This window comes from Phragmites australis, chromosome 7, assembly GCF_958298935.1.
Source record: "Phragmites australis chromosome 7, lpPhrAust1.1, whole genome shotgun sequence".
Classification (NCBI taxonomy): Eukaryota; Viridiplantae; Streptophyta; class Magnoliopsida; order Poales; family Poaceae; genus Phragmites; species Phragmites australis.
Genome location: NC_084927.1, coordinates 33,706,300 through 33,723,398, shown reverse-complemented (window position 1 = coordinate 33,723,398; position 17,099 = coordinate 33,706,300). Strand labels below are relative to the sequence as shown.

The following is a 17,099-nucleotide window of genomic DNA, read 5'->3' as shown; positions in this document are numbered from 1 at the left end:
CGTGAAGCGAAAAATCGTTTCGTATTACGGCGAGGAGAAAAAAAGGCGATCGTTTATAGTTTTGGGCGGGAACATGGAAGCAAAGGAGGGGAAAAGAAAGCGAGTTCTGGGCCCTCCATAGCGCTAAAGCCCACGCGCTTTCGGCCTGCAGGCTCCCTCCTTTCGGATGCTGGAGATGTCAGTGCGTCCAAAAAAGCCCACGCCATGTCTAGCTGGAAAGGGAGATTGATGACACAAGTTGGTCGGGTTGTGCAGTCGGTGCTCTCTTTTTTTTTATGGAAAGTCGGTGCTCTTATTGGCCGAACACATCAAGGCAATTGGCTTATTGGCCGCAAGAGGAAACAATTCCTATGGGATGGCAACGACGAGCTTACAGTACGTCACGTGCCGTCCAATTGGTGGTTTGGGTATCCTTAACCTCAGTAACTTTGCTTCAGCGTTAAGGCTATGTTGGCTCTAGAAGGAGTGGAATGCCGAAAACAATGAGTGGATCACTCATGGGACCTTAGGGTACGTACAATGCAAAGACTCTTATAGAGACAATCAAAGAGAATAAACGACCCATCATCAGAAGCCTGTGTTAGTCCTAACCTCCAATAGGAGTGACCGTTTTATAGACGTTTAAATAGTTTGATACGCCGCTCGCCTCTGCACGATCTCATCAGGCCAGGTCGAAGCGTAGGACGTCTGGTGGAGCGGCGACTCCACCTGTGCTAGCCTCCACGGTGGCAAGCGAAACGCATAACTGCCTATAAGCGGCTTGCCATCTAAGTGCGTTGTATATGGCCTATGCAATGAAAGGGATAGGCTTCTCTTCACGGCCTCCACCACCATCAAAATCGGAGATGGGACCAAAACTCAGTTACGACACTCTGCCTGGTTACGAGGTTGCAGACCGAAGGTCGAAGGATTTGGCGCTGGGCGTCTATGCAATCTTGAAGGCCAAATCCCAGACAATGTAGCAGGTGATTGCGGGTGACTCCTGGATACACAGCCTCTCGCTGGAAAGGGCATATCGGTACAATAAATAGTTAAATTCGGAATTAAAAATATGGATTGAGAAGAAAAATGTCTAAGTAAAGAGTCTATGTAAAATATAATATCTACATCATTGATTGTTATGGTAATCTAATGGTCTATATTAAACCAAATAGTTCATATCAAATACAATTAATAAATAGTTAAATTCGGAATTAAAAATATGGAAAAATAGTAGTTCGATTTCCATGCAAATTGGAAAGCAAAATATTGAGTCCATATAAAATACAATTGATTAATAGTGAAAATTTAGAATAAAAAAATAATAAAACCAATAGTTCAATTTCCATATAGATTGGGAAGCAAAATGTCTAAATAAAGAGTGTATGCAAAATACATTTCATAATAACTGAAATCGGGATTAAAATAAAACAAAGAAGCTCTTGGAATTCATTAGGGAATTTAAAAATCATATAATATATTTGTTGCCGCGCAACACAAGGTTATGGTGTCAGATAGACGATAAAGTAAATCACAAACCGCAGGTTGCAGATGGTCGAGCAATGATCTACGATGGCAACAAGAGACATTGGAGACACTAGTGTCAAGCTTCCGCATACCTCACGATTGGGGCATAGGGTGTTGAAGAGCTATATTTGATTTAATTCATCGGTGAAGTTAAACAATCTGGTAATAAATTATTATTATACCGCATAAGTTAGTGGTGTCAAGTAAATGGTGGGGCGAGACATAACCACATGGTTATATATGGTGGCGCCATGACCTATAATGTCGATAAGGAACATTTACAAAGCTGAAGATGAGCAAAGCAGGATACAACTTGCATGAGCTGAGCTTGGATCAGACAACTTGCAGTCGCAGCAAGTATGTAAAGAGCATGATTTGTATTTTTTTATAATCAAGGCATACCTCTACAACTATGTTTGACTGAAATGTTAGGAAAATTCAGAATTCAGACAATAGATTTATTGATTATTTGTATAAATATGAATAAGCTAGCCGCGTATTGTGCGTGAGCCACCTACAACCCAAATCAAAGCTAAAGAGAAAAAATATTAGAGAAGTCTAGTCGCACTATTAGCGTGACCACTTTACTTGGTTATTTGGAAAACCTAGGATCACACCCCGCTCTGTGTTCGCTGGTGAAAGAAAGCTGAGTCGGGCCACCATCTCTTCGTGGAATGTTTGGTTCACTAGGCGCTCGCGCTCAATTGCGGCTTGGATAGTGCAACCGAACACAGACCCGTCCCGCTGGCCACGTACTAACACGGTCCATCAATGGTGGTCTTCCTTGGCGAATGTCCACAACATGCCATCGAAGGGGCTCAGATCGTTGATCATTTTGGTGTGCTGGGAGGTTTGGAAGGAGCAAAATGCCAGAATTTTTAGGCATGTGGAGCAGCCGGCCCTTACCGCTCTGTCCAAGATTCAAGAGGAAGTCAAAGTTATTGCTAGAGAATAAGTGCATCATCGCACCGGCCGTTCCTCCATTTTCTTTTTCTTTGTTGTTTTTGTTCTTTCATTCTTTGTAACACATTGGGTTACTCTAATCATATAGAATCTTATGTTTCTCCATACAAAACGCCCATGGATACTGTTCTTACGACAGTCCCCTAGCCCTGCTCTCGGATCGTGGCACTAGTAAAGGTACCAGTAATAGATCTCATAGGGGGAAAAAAACCCAGGGCTTTCAGTAGATCGCACTAGATACTAGAAACTTCAATGCACGTATGACATCTCCATAACAAAACGGATTCGCATTGCCTCCACAAGGCATACAGAAGAAAGAAAGAAAAAACTTAAGCAATCGCCGCTTTGAGCTAGAAGAGAGGCAAGTCAGACGCAAGCACAAACTCCTTCAGCGACCTCCGCTTTCAAGTTTCACATGAAGCAGAAGGATGAAGCGAGCAACCGGCTACGGTCACACATAAATCATTTCCTGCCTCTGCGATTATCTCAATTGCCTGACAACAGTACTACTGCTAGGCTTCTTCAGGAATCCATAATGAGATAAAAGTAATTTTCCTTGTGTACGGACATGGTGGTTCATGTATCTACTCTGTGGCAATGAGAAATGGAAGTCCCCTGAAAGCAGCAAGCACATTGATCAATTTCTGAGCAACGGAGTAAAGTTAAACTGAATCCATCTAGACAAGTAATTTTGGAATTAAAAAATACATACCATCCACCTCTCCGAGAGAAGTAATCACTGTCCAGGGACACCGCAAGAGCAAGAGCCACAGCCCTTTCAGGTAAAGTCAGCTGTCGAACAACATGTAGTTCTTCGATCTGGAGGAATCATTGAGATGTGGGTTTGAGATTAGGGTAAAGAGCAGCTAACTAGGCACACGCAAAGTGAGAACACTTACATTTGAAGCAAGGCCAAATTTACGGCTTTGTCCCTCGTCACCAAATCGAATTGCATACTGGCCGGCGTCCGTGAAGAGCTGCAGTGATCATAAAACCAATGATATGCTCATCATGCCTTACTCATTTGTCCTTGCAATCTCATTCTTTCTACAGTCTAGGAGTAAAGTTAGTGCAGCTGAGAAAAAAATGCACTCTGAAAAGATATGAGGTGGTAAACAAAGTGATGATAATTGTAAGGCAGAACATTATAGTTGCGAACAGATTCTGGAAATTATGCACTTCTGGACGGATTCCGAAGTGGACTCACTGTAAGGCAGATTATTGTAATTGTGCAATTGATATGTGCTGTACAATTTAACATGTTCTGAAGACTTTCCATGTGCAGAAGCAATGTCAGGCAAAAGCATCACAGCAACTTGGAATGACAGTTTTTACTGATAATTATGTTAATTATTGACCTATCTGTTACTGACAAAATTGTTTGATGTCAAATATGCCTGGAAAGACGGAGCATGCATCAACATGGGTGTCCTTCAGGTATAAGAATATACTTTTGATAATTGAACACTGAAAACGATATTACCTCGAAGCCGATTCCCCTCCAATTACGATCAACCTGAGCTAATACATTATCATCCTCATCTATCAGGGTAAAAGTCCAGTTCCAAAAACCAGGATTCTCGACCACAGCAAATTGTCTATTCCTGAAATACAATAAAGATGGAAAATCAATCTTTCAGGCAGTATAGCAAGACAGAAAGCTACACGATGAACTAGGCGATTTGAGCTTAGTCAGCGAGATAAGGGGGATGAGATATCAGAATACCATATTACCCTAAGTACAGGTCATAAATTCTGCGCCATAGATGCCAACGTCTGTGGACTACACCTATCTCCTGACCAAAGCAAAATGACGACACTTTATCAGCACTTGTATACTCATATGATGATAATATTCTCATTTCAATGAGTTAGAAGTTAGAACAATCCAGGGAAGAATGTTTACATACCTTACCATCCACTTCTGCATAAATTGAGCTGTTGATCCACCAAAATGGCCGGCGAACCTGAAAATCGATAGTACAATTCAATGTACTTTCAACAGAAAACAATATTGACTTGCTGAAATCTTACCGTAAATATCTCATTACCCATAGCATCAGTAATCTCTGCAACAAATGGCCGTCTTGATCGAAGCATCTGAAACATTAAAAAATGGGTTTGATATAAGGTAGTAATTTCCAATGGTAATAAACATCCACGGCAATAAGATACACTTCTTTCTTCGAATCACAGTTATTAAGCCAATACATATTTAACTTTTTTAGCATCACGATTGAAATTTATGCACCAGTCAAGATAATAGGGCAATGAAATTTTGAGATAATGCGCAACAACTAGGCCAGACTCAATCAACAAGTGCAACACAGAACATCCCTAAGAGTTAAGACACAAAACAAGCACCCTGAACAATTCTTCTAAACAAACAGGGAAACATCACCAGCTAGACACGATTCTGTAACCTTTATGGCATACCTCAATTCGTACCAGATGGATAAAACACATCATTGCGCATGGTAACTACACAATATGCTATCATAGTTACATACTAGAAGATTAAAAATGGAAGGACAAGCAATTTGCCACAAATTCCAAAAGTCGTGCCTGCCCAACCCACCATGACTACCATGTTCTCCTTTTTTCCAATCTCAAAAGCTAGACTTGACAATTTTCTATTTTACAAGGGAATATTGCATTTGGCATGCACACTCTGAGCTCTTACACAAAACATCTGGAAGTAGAATTAACCATTACAACAACGTATGCCCAGCGGATAGCAAGCAAACAAATCAGCAAAGAAAATAACACAGTATTATAATGGCACTCCAATGAAAAAAAAATCATTTATCTGTCCACCTACTCAATCATGATTGAAAGTGATGCCCTACCAACAGTTGTTCTTTGGCAATTGGCACAGGGAGGACTAACATATGTTTCGGTCTCAGTACCACATGATGCATGAGGCAGTGATAATACTTTTATATGGAGATAAATTACACTAGATAGTAACAATGTACATTTAAAAATGTTGACTGTACATAGGGTATATCAGAATAATTAAATCCGAAAGTTCTGGGTATTATGACACAACTAATTTAATGTTTGGAACAGGAAATCATATATTTTCAACTTAAGGACTGCTATGCAGGTTAACTGAAACTTCCTGACACTTGAATCAGTTCCATAAAATTACCATGAAGCAATAAAACAAGCTATGACTAGTCAATTTAGGATCAACTAACCACATAGACATACCTGCCTAAAGATGACATTGCTTTTCTCACGAATAAAACCCACAGGCTGGACATTACAAGAACAAAGAAGTCAATGCTTAAGATCTATAGAATGAAGAACAGACGATGAAAATAATATGGTAAGGGAACCAATTACAATCAGGACAGAAGAACACTTACAGATTGTGGAAAGAGTGGATCCATTATGATATATCTACTCTCCTGCAGTTCAGATGAAAATATGCAAGTTTTTGAAAAGAAATGAAGAAGCATCCTAATATAGCAACTTAAACTGTGCATGCAATAGCCTACACATAGACATAAATCACCTGTTCGAAAGCAAACATGATGTTTGCCCACTCGATGTCCCTGGCAATAACGAGGTTAGCTCTTGCAAGAAGAGGCGCCAGTTTGGCCTATAAACACATTACACATGGACAGGTATTTCTCAATTATTCCAGCAGCTAGAGGCTTGAGATAATGATTACTCAAATTTGAGCACAAAGAAATAGCTACAGCATGATAGAAGTATCAAGTAGAATGGTGTGATGAAGCAAAAGAAGGAAGCAGGAAAATAAGGAAATAGGGAACAATGCTTTTTGACAGGTTGATAATTAGCCAGTCTAGGTCTAATAGACACTCCTATTTTCCCTAAAATGTTCATCCAAAGTTCCACACTATTAAACGCAGCCAAACAATGCAAAATGACCACAAATTCCAACCAAAATTCTTAATGAAATACGAGAGTATACTTCTTCATGCACTATCTGTGATGCAATAGCTGAATAGTGTCTAAGATAGCATCTGATCAAATCAAATGTTATTTACTACTCATAAGTCATAACAATGGAACAAACAATACAAAAATAGAAGCAGGAATTAGCGTTTCCAGAATCCGCTTGCCTCGACGGGCTTGAGGTTCCTGCCGTCGTACTGGTAGCTCCTCGCCGGCGCCTCCCCGGCCGCTTCCCCAGCCCTCACCCTCCCGACCTGCGGCGTGGCCTCCCCAGAACTCGCAAACGCACCCAGCGAACCCCCTGCACCACCGCCGCCGCCGACGTTCCCGGCCGCGCCTACCCCCCATCTCCTAGCGGCCTCCTTCTGATTCCTCAGCTCCTCGGCCCACAGCTTCCGCAGCCACTCACGGGGCACCGCAGGCCCACCTCCACCTCCGCCGCCGCTCGTGAACCCATTGGAATGGGATCCTCCCTTGACGTGGCTGCTGGTCCTCGCCGCGGAGGCCCTCCCGGCCGCGGCTGCGTGGGAGAGCAGCCTGGGTAGCCACCTCATCGGAGAGGCGGAGAGGGAGAGACGGGGCGGGTGGTCGGAGGTTCTAGGAGGTTCTAGAATGTTTTGACGGAGAGAGGAGGAGTCATGAGTCCGCTGTCCGCAGCGGCGTTTGTTGATGTTGTTGCGGATGGGCTTGTTTCCGATTGGGCGACGGGCCTTTTGTGGAGTCGCAGCGCAGCGCCAGGCTAGGCTGGGCTTTGTCGCAGAGGATTCTTTCGGCAAAAGGGCTTGGACGGGATCACGGGAATGGTCATGTTACGAGGTCTCACTCGATCGAACACACATCAAACTCCACAGAGAATATATTGCCAAATCCACTCAACGATACAAGTACTCGAGGATACATTTGGGAGAATGGAAAGCAATACACTGAGAAGAGGTAACATTAACCTCTGTTTTAGAATAATTAACAACTTTAATTTTTACTATTGAACTTTTGACTAATAATATTTGTTTGAGTGAACTGTATAAAATTACAAGTATTGTATTATTTATAACACAAAACTATAAGTATTGTGCATCAATTTTACATAAAACCCGATTTTAGTTGAATATACCTCAAAAATGGTCTTATGTTTCTTCAAAAATCTTAGAGTTTTTTTATACGTGTTTCATAATCTATGTGCAACTCACTTTAATTAGATTCGCCCAAAAAAATTGTGTAGAATTTAAACTAAAATTCTCCAAAAATACTAATTTTATATCTCTTAACAATTGTCAAGGACTCAAATAAAATCTCAAAAATCTGAAAAAAAAATCATTAATATTCTTTTTATATGATAGACTAATTTCTAAAATTATTTTTAATCCTAATTAAATAAATATATCCTGGATGAAAAAATTTACAGAAATAAACGCTTACTGCACTCTCATGCACAGCTGCTTCGTGTCCTTTTGTTGCATACCCGGTCCATCAGCTTGGGCCTAGGAGCCCAGTCCACCTTTCCAACCTCAAAGCCCAGCCCAGAGGCCCTTGCACATGACAGGTCGTGGAAGCAATCTCTCGGAATATAGCATCGCATTATCTAGATCGCCATCTGATCGAGTTTGAACGCCTGAGACTGAAGTAAAACAACCCTCAATTCTTTGCAGAAAAGATCTTCTAGGTCACAATAATTATGTATCTTATATGTTAACGCTTGTGTATGTCGTAGTTCCTATTAAAACTACTATGTTTAATTTTCCGTTTATGTTAAATTATTACGGCACAAATTAAATTATTTCGGCTAAAGTAAGATATCGCTCTTTTATAGAGTGGCACCTTGCTGTTGCCTGTTCAACGGACAAGATAAATGTATCCCTCATTCACCAGGCAAGGGCAACACGTGTCACTCACCGGTTTTTTAATTCCCTATCAGCTGGACCCCACAAGCACGGTTCTCGCTATATAAACGGGCGATGGTAGTCTATTGTTGCTATTTTTTGAAACGACCGTATAAATTTGCAAATATTAAAAATATATATATAAAATTCCATACCCCTTCCATCGGTTTGGACCTAGGAGCCCAGTCCACCTTTCCAACCTCGAAGCCCAGCCCGGAGGCCCTTGCACATGACAGGTCATGGAAGCAGGAGTTTTTTTTATATTTTTTAACATAAATAATTAAATAAATATATCTTGGATGAAAAAATTTACAGAAATAGACGCCTATCATCCTCTCATGAGACGATAAAGTACCTATTACCCTCTCAAAGAATGGGAAGATACCACTGTGGAAGGTCCAGCCCTTACCGCTGGATGAACAATACCCACTTTTTTTCTCCATTTTTTCTTCTTTTCTCTTTCTCTATTTGGGTAGTAGGGTTGTCGTACTTCAAAATTCATGAAATGTTTTCTATATGGGCTATAATTCATGGTGAATCTATTTTAAAAGGATTCTCCTCAATACCCCATGTAGGTTTTAAAATTAAAAAAAAACTTCAAAGAGGGCTACTTTTAGAACTTCTAGTAATTTTTAAAGCCTAAAAAAATTCAAAAAATCTAGAAAATTTTACTAATATTCCTCTCATGTGTCTTAATAATATCTAAAATTATTTTCAACCCTAGATTATTTGGTGAAAAATTAAGTTCCTTTGCAATGCTATATTTATATGTATTTTTATCATTTCATGTTATATTCTCTTTTTAATTCAATTTGAATTTAAACAAATTCAAACATTCACAAATTCATCGGAGCTCTTTATTGAATACATATACAAAGTACATGAGTACATGAGTCCACTCGGATAACCCTGTAGTTATTTATCGTAGGCTCGACCACTATCTGGTACGGTCAGCCTGTACGAAGTTATCAGTGCAATCTTCTTGGCTGAAGGATATTTTGGTGTCCGACCACCTCACGGCCTAATGAATGCGCACAAAATTACATAAGAGTTTGAATGATTTTGTGCAGGTACTTGTCCGGTTGCTGATATTTCTTTTTTTATTTGATGTCACACTCCAAATTGTGCACATTTATATTTATATGTATTCCATAAGAGTTTAGATGAATTTGTGCATGTTTAAATTTGTTTGAATTCAAATTGAATTAAAAAGAGAATATCACATGAAATAATAAAAATGCATATAATAGAGTATTGCAAAGGAACTCATTTTTTCACCAAGTAATATAGGGTTTAAAATAATTTTAAATATTATTAATACATACGAAAGGAATATTAGTGAATTTTCACAGATTTTTGAGAATTTTTTTAGGTCTTAAAAATTGCTAGAAGTTCTAAAAGTAACATTTTTTGGAGTTTTTATTTTATTTCAAAACCTACATGAGGTATTGAGGTGAATCATTTTAAAATGGATTCATAATGAATTGTAAGCACTACAGAAAAAGTTTCATAAATTTTAGAGCACAACAATCTCACTGCCCAAATAGAGAAAGAGGAAAGAAAAAAAATTGGAAAAAAGGTGGGTACTGTTTATCTAAGTCTAACCGCTTCATTGAGGTTGTTAGGCAACTTACCGTTTTATAAGAGGGTGGTAGATGTCTATTTTTATAAATCTTTTTATTGGAGATATATTTATTTAATTATTTATGTTAGAAAATATATTAAAAAACTCTGGAAGCAATCTCTCGGAATATAGCCTCGTATTATCCAGATCGCCATCTGATCAAGTTTGAATGCTTGAGACTGAAGTAAAGCAGCCCTGAATTCTTTGCAGGAAAGATCTTGAAGTACTTCATATTACGTTCCTGGGTGACGGCGAACACTTCCGGGTTCCGCTCTCCTCCCCACCAGGCGCCGCCGTCGGCACCGAAGCGAGCGCCCTCGCGTTCCTGCCATCTCCTGCAGCGGCTACCGGAGCCTAGTGTGTTCCGGGCGCTTCCAACCTCCTCGATCACCGCCGGTCCGGCGAGTCAGCGACCGCTACTGCGCCATGATGCCAAAGCTCAACGAGTCAGCGAACACCAACTGAAAGCGAGGAGGATAGACATGGGCCCTCCAGAAAAGTGGGAGCTGGGAGTTGGGACGTAAACCGTGTGCTCTTCTGCAAAGGAGAGTGCCGTTGTGAAGCTGCGCGAATGCATTCTGCGTGCCCCTACCAAACCACCAGGAATCCAGCCGAAACAAGGAGGGCATGAGACCTCTCCCTCTCCCTTAAAAACAACCAACGTCTTCTCTTCATTTTCATCTTCATCTAATTCCAAGCAGAGGATGAGCTGCCCGACGCCAAAAGGTGACTGAGAGAGGTTTCTTGCTAGCTTCCTGAGCAGGAAGTAGCGGAGGGAGGCAATGATAAGAAGGGATGCACTGAGCTCTGCCACTCAGCTTACCACACTTCGCAGTCTCCGTTACCAAGTCCTCAAAAGGTCTGGTTGCATCGCCTGGACTGGATTCAGATTTCAGAGAAGACGCTTTTCTGGCTTCTGAGCTTCGCCATCCAAATCTGTTCTTGCCATGGCCTTCCACTGCTATACTACAAAATGAGGAATGTGTTCAGCTGTAAACGATTATCCTTACTCGTTTAGACAGCAGTGTCAACTTTATTCTTCCCCCTTTATTTTCTTCGGTTCTTATTTCTTGTGAAAGATTTGCCTCGTTCCAGCCTCAAACTACACCAAAAAATGCATATAATGGAGCTATAAAATAAATCACTTTATTACCAGCATATTGAGTCTAAATAAAACAGTTAATTACCTACCCTTCTCCCTTAGCGCTTTCTATTGTCTACAGTGAACAATCTCAGTCACTGCATGTCCTCCAATAGCTTATAGGAAGGCAGCTAATTGCTAAAGCTATTCTCGTGTTCTTAATAAGTACGTAATTTTATAAGTGATAATAATCACTTGTTCTGTTCAGCTCTTGATTGTAGGATAAATTAACTCCATGATATGTTGCAGAAGGTAAAGAAGGAAGAACACAAAGGAAACGATAAAAAGTGTCACACGTTTGTTGAGCTTGTCACCATATCGGGGAGCTCACCAGTGAACCCCAAGAACTCGTTACCATACATAACGCAAATTTTATGATACATCTGAATAACTGTAGACTGTTCATCGGATGACCTATTAATAGGTTACCTATAATTATTATTATTATTATTATTATTATTATGTTTTTATTTTAGAAAGTCAATTAATGTCTATTAATTAGTTTTTTTGGAAAGTTTTGCTACGGTTGGTGGTGGCCGGATTTTGCTCCCGCAGCAATTTGTTTTGTACAGTACACCGGACATTGCCTAGGGAGCATTGCCTTTCAAGTGATTTGTTTTACGTGTTGCGTACCGTAAAATTTGCCAACGGGCCATATCACATAACTGGTACAACGGACATTGCCTAGGGAGCATTGCCTTTCAAGTGATTTGTTTTACGTGTTGCGTACCGTAAAATTTGCCAACGGGCCATATCGCATAACTGGTACAACGGACATTGCCTACGGAGCATTGAAAGGCAACGATTTGTTTTGTACACAACACGTGATGGTCCAGTTAATAATAAAAAAAAAGAAATACATGTTGATTCGTGTATACCACTCATACGTGTACATGTTCGGAAGGTTCGTGTATACCACTCATACATGTACACTCCTCACTGGAACTGGAACCGGCGCGCCGGAGACGATGGCCACCCGCCATTTTTTCTACTGGAGAAAACAAACAAACAAATTTAGGGATGCAACCCCCCTACCTGGCGCGTCAGCTGTCAGAGGGTTAACTCCTGTCGCAGGGATCCTGATGGACGCTTTTTTAGAGATTCGGCCGAGGAGATGATTCTGAATATGTTTGCTGGAGAAATAAATGGATGTAAATACGATGACAGGTGGGGTAGAATGATCTAATGCAGAGAAGAGTAAATGCGCTGAGGGGATTTTTAGACAGGTTTGGACCGTACTGCGCGTAACACCCTACTCCTGTGTGGATGCTATAAATGCCCTGAGAATATCTCTCAGGAATGTGCTAGTTATAAGAATATTTGTCTATCCTAGAGCCTCGGACTCCTTGTTCTTCGGCTTCTATGCTTGCACGAAATGTTCTTCAGTGGTCTCTGAGCAAGAGTCTGAGAGTTCGAGCGCCCTCTGTTCGCTTGGATTTACCTTCGATTCATCTTGGATTGTCTTTGTCCATGTCTGCCGGCTGCTTTAAATACCCGCCGACGGTAGCGTACCCCGAAAGGGAGGGCACGAGTTCCAAAGCGCCATAAATGGAAAGGGCGTCATCATGGCCTCTGCGCGAAGTGACGGGGGTTGAAAATGCACCCCGCGCCCGGTCTCCAGTCGTCATGATGGCGCTGGCAACGGGCGCCGTGGAGAGGGCCCACCGGGCAGCCGCAGAGCGGCCTGGCGTGCCCGCCTGGTCTTGTTCGCCTGCCACAGCAGCGCGGCAGACGGAACGCCTCGGGCCTCACGACGCTATCCCGAGGCGCGCCGGATGGCGCGGAATGAGACCCGTGCATTAAATGTCCCCACGCCCTTTCTGCCAGAGGATGACAGGGAATGACACCAAGTGTGGCGGGAGCAGTTGGAGGTGACAGGCCACGCGCGCCCTTAAATGCGGTATCGGGCCTTTCACTAGCTGACACCTCATCGCTGGACCCCTGTGGGGGCCACTAACCGGGGGCTTCCTGGGCCGTCGGGGAACCTTGTGCTCGGGGGTCACTGTTCACCTCCCCAGGCACTCTCTCCCGAAAATGCCCTCTCTTGGTCCTCGGGGGACCGAGTGCTCGGGGAGCACTCTCTCCCGGATTTGACTGTTCGGGTCCTCGGGGAACCGAGTGCTCGGGGGGTCACTGTTCACTTCCCCGAGCACTCTCTCTCGGATTTGACTGTTCGGGTCCTCGGGGAACCGAGTGCTCGGGGGCCACTGTTTACCTCCCTGAGCACTGTCTTTCCGGTACTCGGCTCTCCTGGTCGTCGGGGGACTCATGTGCTCAGGGGTCACTGTTCACCTCCCCGAGTACCCCCTTCCTGGTTACTTGGTCTTCGCAGATCATCGGGGAACTTGGGTACTCAGGGACCACTGTTTGTTGCCCCGAGCGTCCTCTCCAGGAAATTAGTCCTTTTTACCTTACGGAGATGACCCCCGCGGGAGGGCACCACGTGGCGGATTGCTGGCCCGGTCTCAGGATTCGGGGACCCCTGGTTCCTGATTCACTGACACCACGGGAAAACGGGGATGGGGAATGTTTCCCTATACCCATCGCCGCTAGACCCGATAGGGATATAATTTGTATCATTTATATTCTCGCGGGGGACAAAATCTCCCTATCCCCGTCCTCTAATAAAAAAATTTCCCACAGGGTATCGGGAATCGGATCCCTATTGACATCCCTACGTGAGATCCACGGGAGGGTAGACCATAAGAAAAAACATAATTTGTGCTTTTAAATAGTAGTGATTTATAGGAGGTCAGTGATCTAGAGTGATACTTCGTCGCCGTTCTGCCGAGCGATCGATCCCGGCCAGACCACTTCGAGTTGATTGTTCTATGCATGCAGCCACCGAGTAGCGGGCCTGATTAGATATCCGTCTGTCACTTTAGTACTTCTTGTATACGTGCACGTATACAAGTCTAACCTTGTATTAAGGCATAACAAAAATATAGTCAAACATTTGTAATTAAATATATTGTTTTTCTTCAAAATTTTTGAAATTACCGAAATTTCGGTAAAATTTTAATCCCTAGACTGCCGCATCATGTGCCATGACTAATACATAATTTCTGAATCAGTATGCGTGCGTGCTGCGTTGCTCGCGCCGTCCGGATAGCCCCACCCACTTTTTATTTTTGAAAAAAAAAATTCTTAAAACTTTTCTGAGCAAACTTTTCTCATTAACTTTCCTTAAAACTTTTCTCGTTAATTATTTTGAAAAACTTATTCAATTTTTTTTTTCAAAAACGGAAAGCGAAGGGAGCTATCTGAAAAATTGCTAGTTATCTCTCTGGGGCGTGCGTGAAATAGCAGCACTCTGACTAATACCTGTTCAATGACTTCATAACCACCACACGCACCACAGCAATAGTCAGTTGGGAAAATGAAGACCGCGTGCCACACTCAGGGACGTGGAGTAGAGAAACGTGGCATTTTCAGTCTGAATCTTCGCGCTTGACGGCAAGACCACAGCTGAGTCAAAGATGGGTAACAGGGTCACCATTTAATAAGGGAAAAATACACAAACCCTCCATAAGTCACTCTATTTTTGAGATTCCCCCCATAAGCTATTTTATTGCAAACCCCCCCCCCCAACAGTAATTTAGATTTGCAAAAACCCCAGCAATTGTTTAATCCAGAAAATAGGTTTTCTTTAATATAAAAAATATGTAAATTCTTTAATAATTTAGATAAAGGTTTTAAAAATGATTCCTTTGGTGAAATAAATAAAATAAAATATTTTTAATTCTATTAATCTTATATATATATTTTTCAATGATAAAATAAATGTTTTAATTATGTCCCTTAGAGGAATAAAGATATAATTTTATTTATTATTTATGTTCACAAATAACGACAAATCAATGGAGACTGATGCTAAATCTTGCCGAACTCTCTGCATCTACGGAAGAGAGGCCGGACGCTGGAATGCGGCCAAGTGCCATGCCAATGGGTAGGCCGGCCGGACAAATTAGCGAAGATTCTCTTTATACCATTGCAATTTATACGTTTGCCTTATGTGTTATCTAAAATTAAAAACATAGAAAACCTAGAAAAATTAAAAATTCCCTTTATTTTCTAATTATTTACCATTTTTCCATAATTAAAAATATAGAAAACCTATTAAAACATTATTCTAGATTTTCTAAATTTTTCTCACAATTAAAACATTTATTTTATCATTGAAAAACATATATATATATATAAGATTAATAGAATTAAAACATTTCATTTTATTTATTTCACCAAAGGAATCATTTTTAAAACCTTTATCTAAATTATTAAAGAATTTACATATTTTTTATATTAAAGAAAACCTATTTTCTGGATTAAACAATTGCTGGGGGGGTTTTTGCAAATCTAAATTACTGTTGGGAGGGTTTTTGCAACAAAATGGCTTATGGGGGGGAATCTCAAAAATGGAGTGACTTATGGGGGGTTTGTGCATTTTTCCCATTTAATAAAGAAAATGAGGCACCTGCGAAGCATGAGCAAGGATTTCAGCATGGAGTTCCACCTATGGTTGCTTCCTGTGTGCTGCCTGGACCGTGATACTACCCATTACAACGGCATAAACACAAGTGGTGATTTCTGTTCTTAGTCTCCCCAGTTGCCAACCCAGATGAAGACTGGGGGTCTTTTCTCCTTTCCCTCACGAAAAGAATAATGAGCTAGTTCGTTTTGAATGGAAAGAATGAGACAGTTCTTCTCACTTTTGCAGACTTGAGTGTTAGTTGATAAATAATTATTGCAGTATTTTCTACGGCCTATATTTTCTTCTCAATGAGATAACAACCAATCCAGAAGAATATATTATTGCAGTATTTTCTACGGCCTATATTCTCTTCTCAATGAGATAACGACCGATCCAGAAGAAAATACTTTGACCTTTTCTCCTACTATTTTTCTCATCTTGTTGTATTGTTGAGAAACTTGTCCAAACACAACCCAGGTTGAGACCAATAAATGAGCTGGTTCTGCCTCGCATGATTTAAGCCCTTCAGTCTTAGTTGATAAATAAGCGTTTCAGTATTGCCACGACCTATCTTCTCCTGTGAAAGACCGCTGAAGGAGAAGATGCTTCGCCTTTTTCTCCTGCAATTGCTCCTCCTCGCATGGTTCTCTCCATCCTTTGTTCATTCTATGGAGTCAAGTGCCTCCAAGTGCTCCAATATTTCCATTCCTTATCCTTTTGGTATTCCTGGCAAGAGCCCCTCCCTGTCAAAAGGGTTTGAGATCACATGTAATCCATCTGGAACTGGTCCGGTGCTTCCCATTGGAAACAGTGTGTTCGGGATTCTTGACATCTCATTGCTTGATGGTTTTGTGAGCATATTGGCTAGTGCCAATTCTCAGCAGTGCAAAGGGAACCATAGCGTTAACCTTGAGGGGACCATCTTCACATTCTCATATACAAGAAACAAGTTCACAGCTGTGGGTTGTAATGTGGTGGCCATGCTGTTGAATGGTAGTAGTGGTTATAGCGGTGGTTGTGCTTCCTTCTGCTCTACCAAAGATAACATCATTATTGGTTCATGCTCTGGTGTGGCTTGCTGCCAAGCACCGGTGCCGAAAGGGTTAAAGAAGCTGGAGTTAGTGTTCAGGATGATATCCAACAAGGACAATAGTACTCCATCATGTAGCGAGGTCTTCATCGTGGAGCAAAACTCATATATGTTCTCAAGTCTTTACTTGAGTAACACAAATAATACACAGAGGCATAATCCAGAGGTTCTATGGTTCAGTGGCGTCCGGGAATGACAGATCAGACCGAGCACCGACAGTCCGCCCCTAGGGCCTAGGCTCCGAACTATTCTTTTGTTCGAGCGATAGGATTACCCGAGAACCCCAGGGACTCGGTGATGCCTGGGGTACTGCCACGACACCGAACACCACAGCCTACCACGACAAACATAAGTTAGCGGCAACTGCCCGCGTGCATACCGATCGGGATTCTTTTATCAACGGAAAAAATAAGAGAGCAAGTTTTTCTCACACAATCGAGCATCTCACCAGACAGATTAAACATATGGATTCCAGAAAAAATAAAATTTGAAATAAG

General features: G+C 41.6%; 1 protein-coding gene across 1 annotated transcript; it reads right to left on the bottom strand.

The window, feature by feature from the left end:
- Nucleotides 1–2,687: 2,687 nt before the first annotated feature.
- Nucleotides 2,688–7,089, bottom strand: LOC133924890 (altered inheritance rate of mitochondria protein 25-like). The gene is made up of 11 exons (XM_062370623.1): nt 6,567–7,089; nt 5,993–6,079; nt 5,844–5,885; nt 5,686–5,730; nt 4,504–4,569; nt 4,380–4,436; nt 4,204–4,265; nt 3,953–4,073; nt 3,369–3,446; nt 3,182–3,288; nt 2,688–3,084 (listed from the first exon to the last, which is right to left on the bottom strand). The coding sequence occupies exons 1-11, from the start codon at nt 6,951–6,953 to the stop codon at nt 3,054–3,056; spliced, it is 1,083 nt and encodes a 360-aa protein (XP_062226607.1). The 5' UTR covers nt 6,954–7,089; the 3' UTR covers nt 2,688–3,053.
- Nucleotides 7,090–17,099: the final 10,010 nt, after the last annotated feature.

Bases quoted from the DNA above. Each gene is read 5' to 3' on its own strand.
- LOC133924890 (XM_062370623.1), bottom strand. From the start codon at position 6,953: ATGAGGTGGCTACCCAGGCTGCTCTCCCACGCAGCCGCGGCCGGGAGG. The intron at 6,080-6,566 runs GCAAGCGGATTC...ATGTGTTTATAG, and splicing joins GGAACCTCAAGCCCGTCGAG to GCCAAACTGGCGCCTCTTCT. The intron at 3,085-3,181 runs GTATGTATTTTT...TGCTGCTTTCAG, and splicing joins TTCTCTCGGAGAGGTGGATG to GGGACTTCCATTTCTCATTG.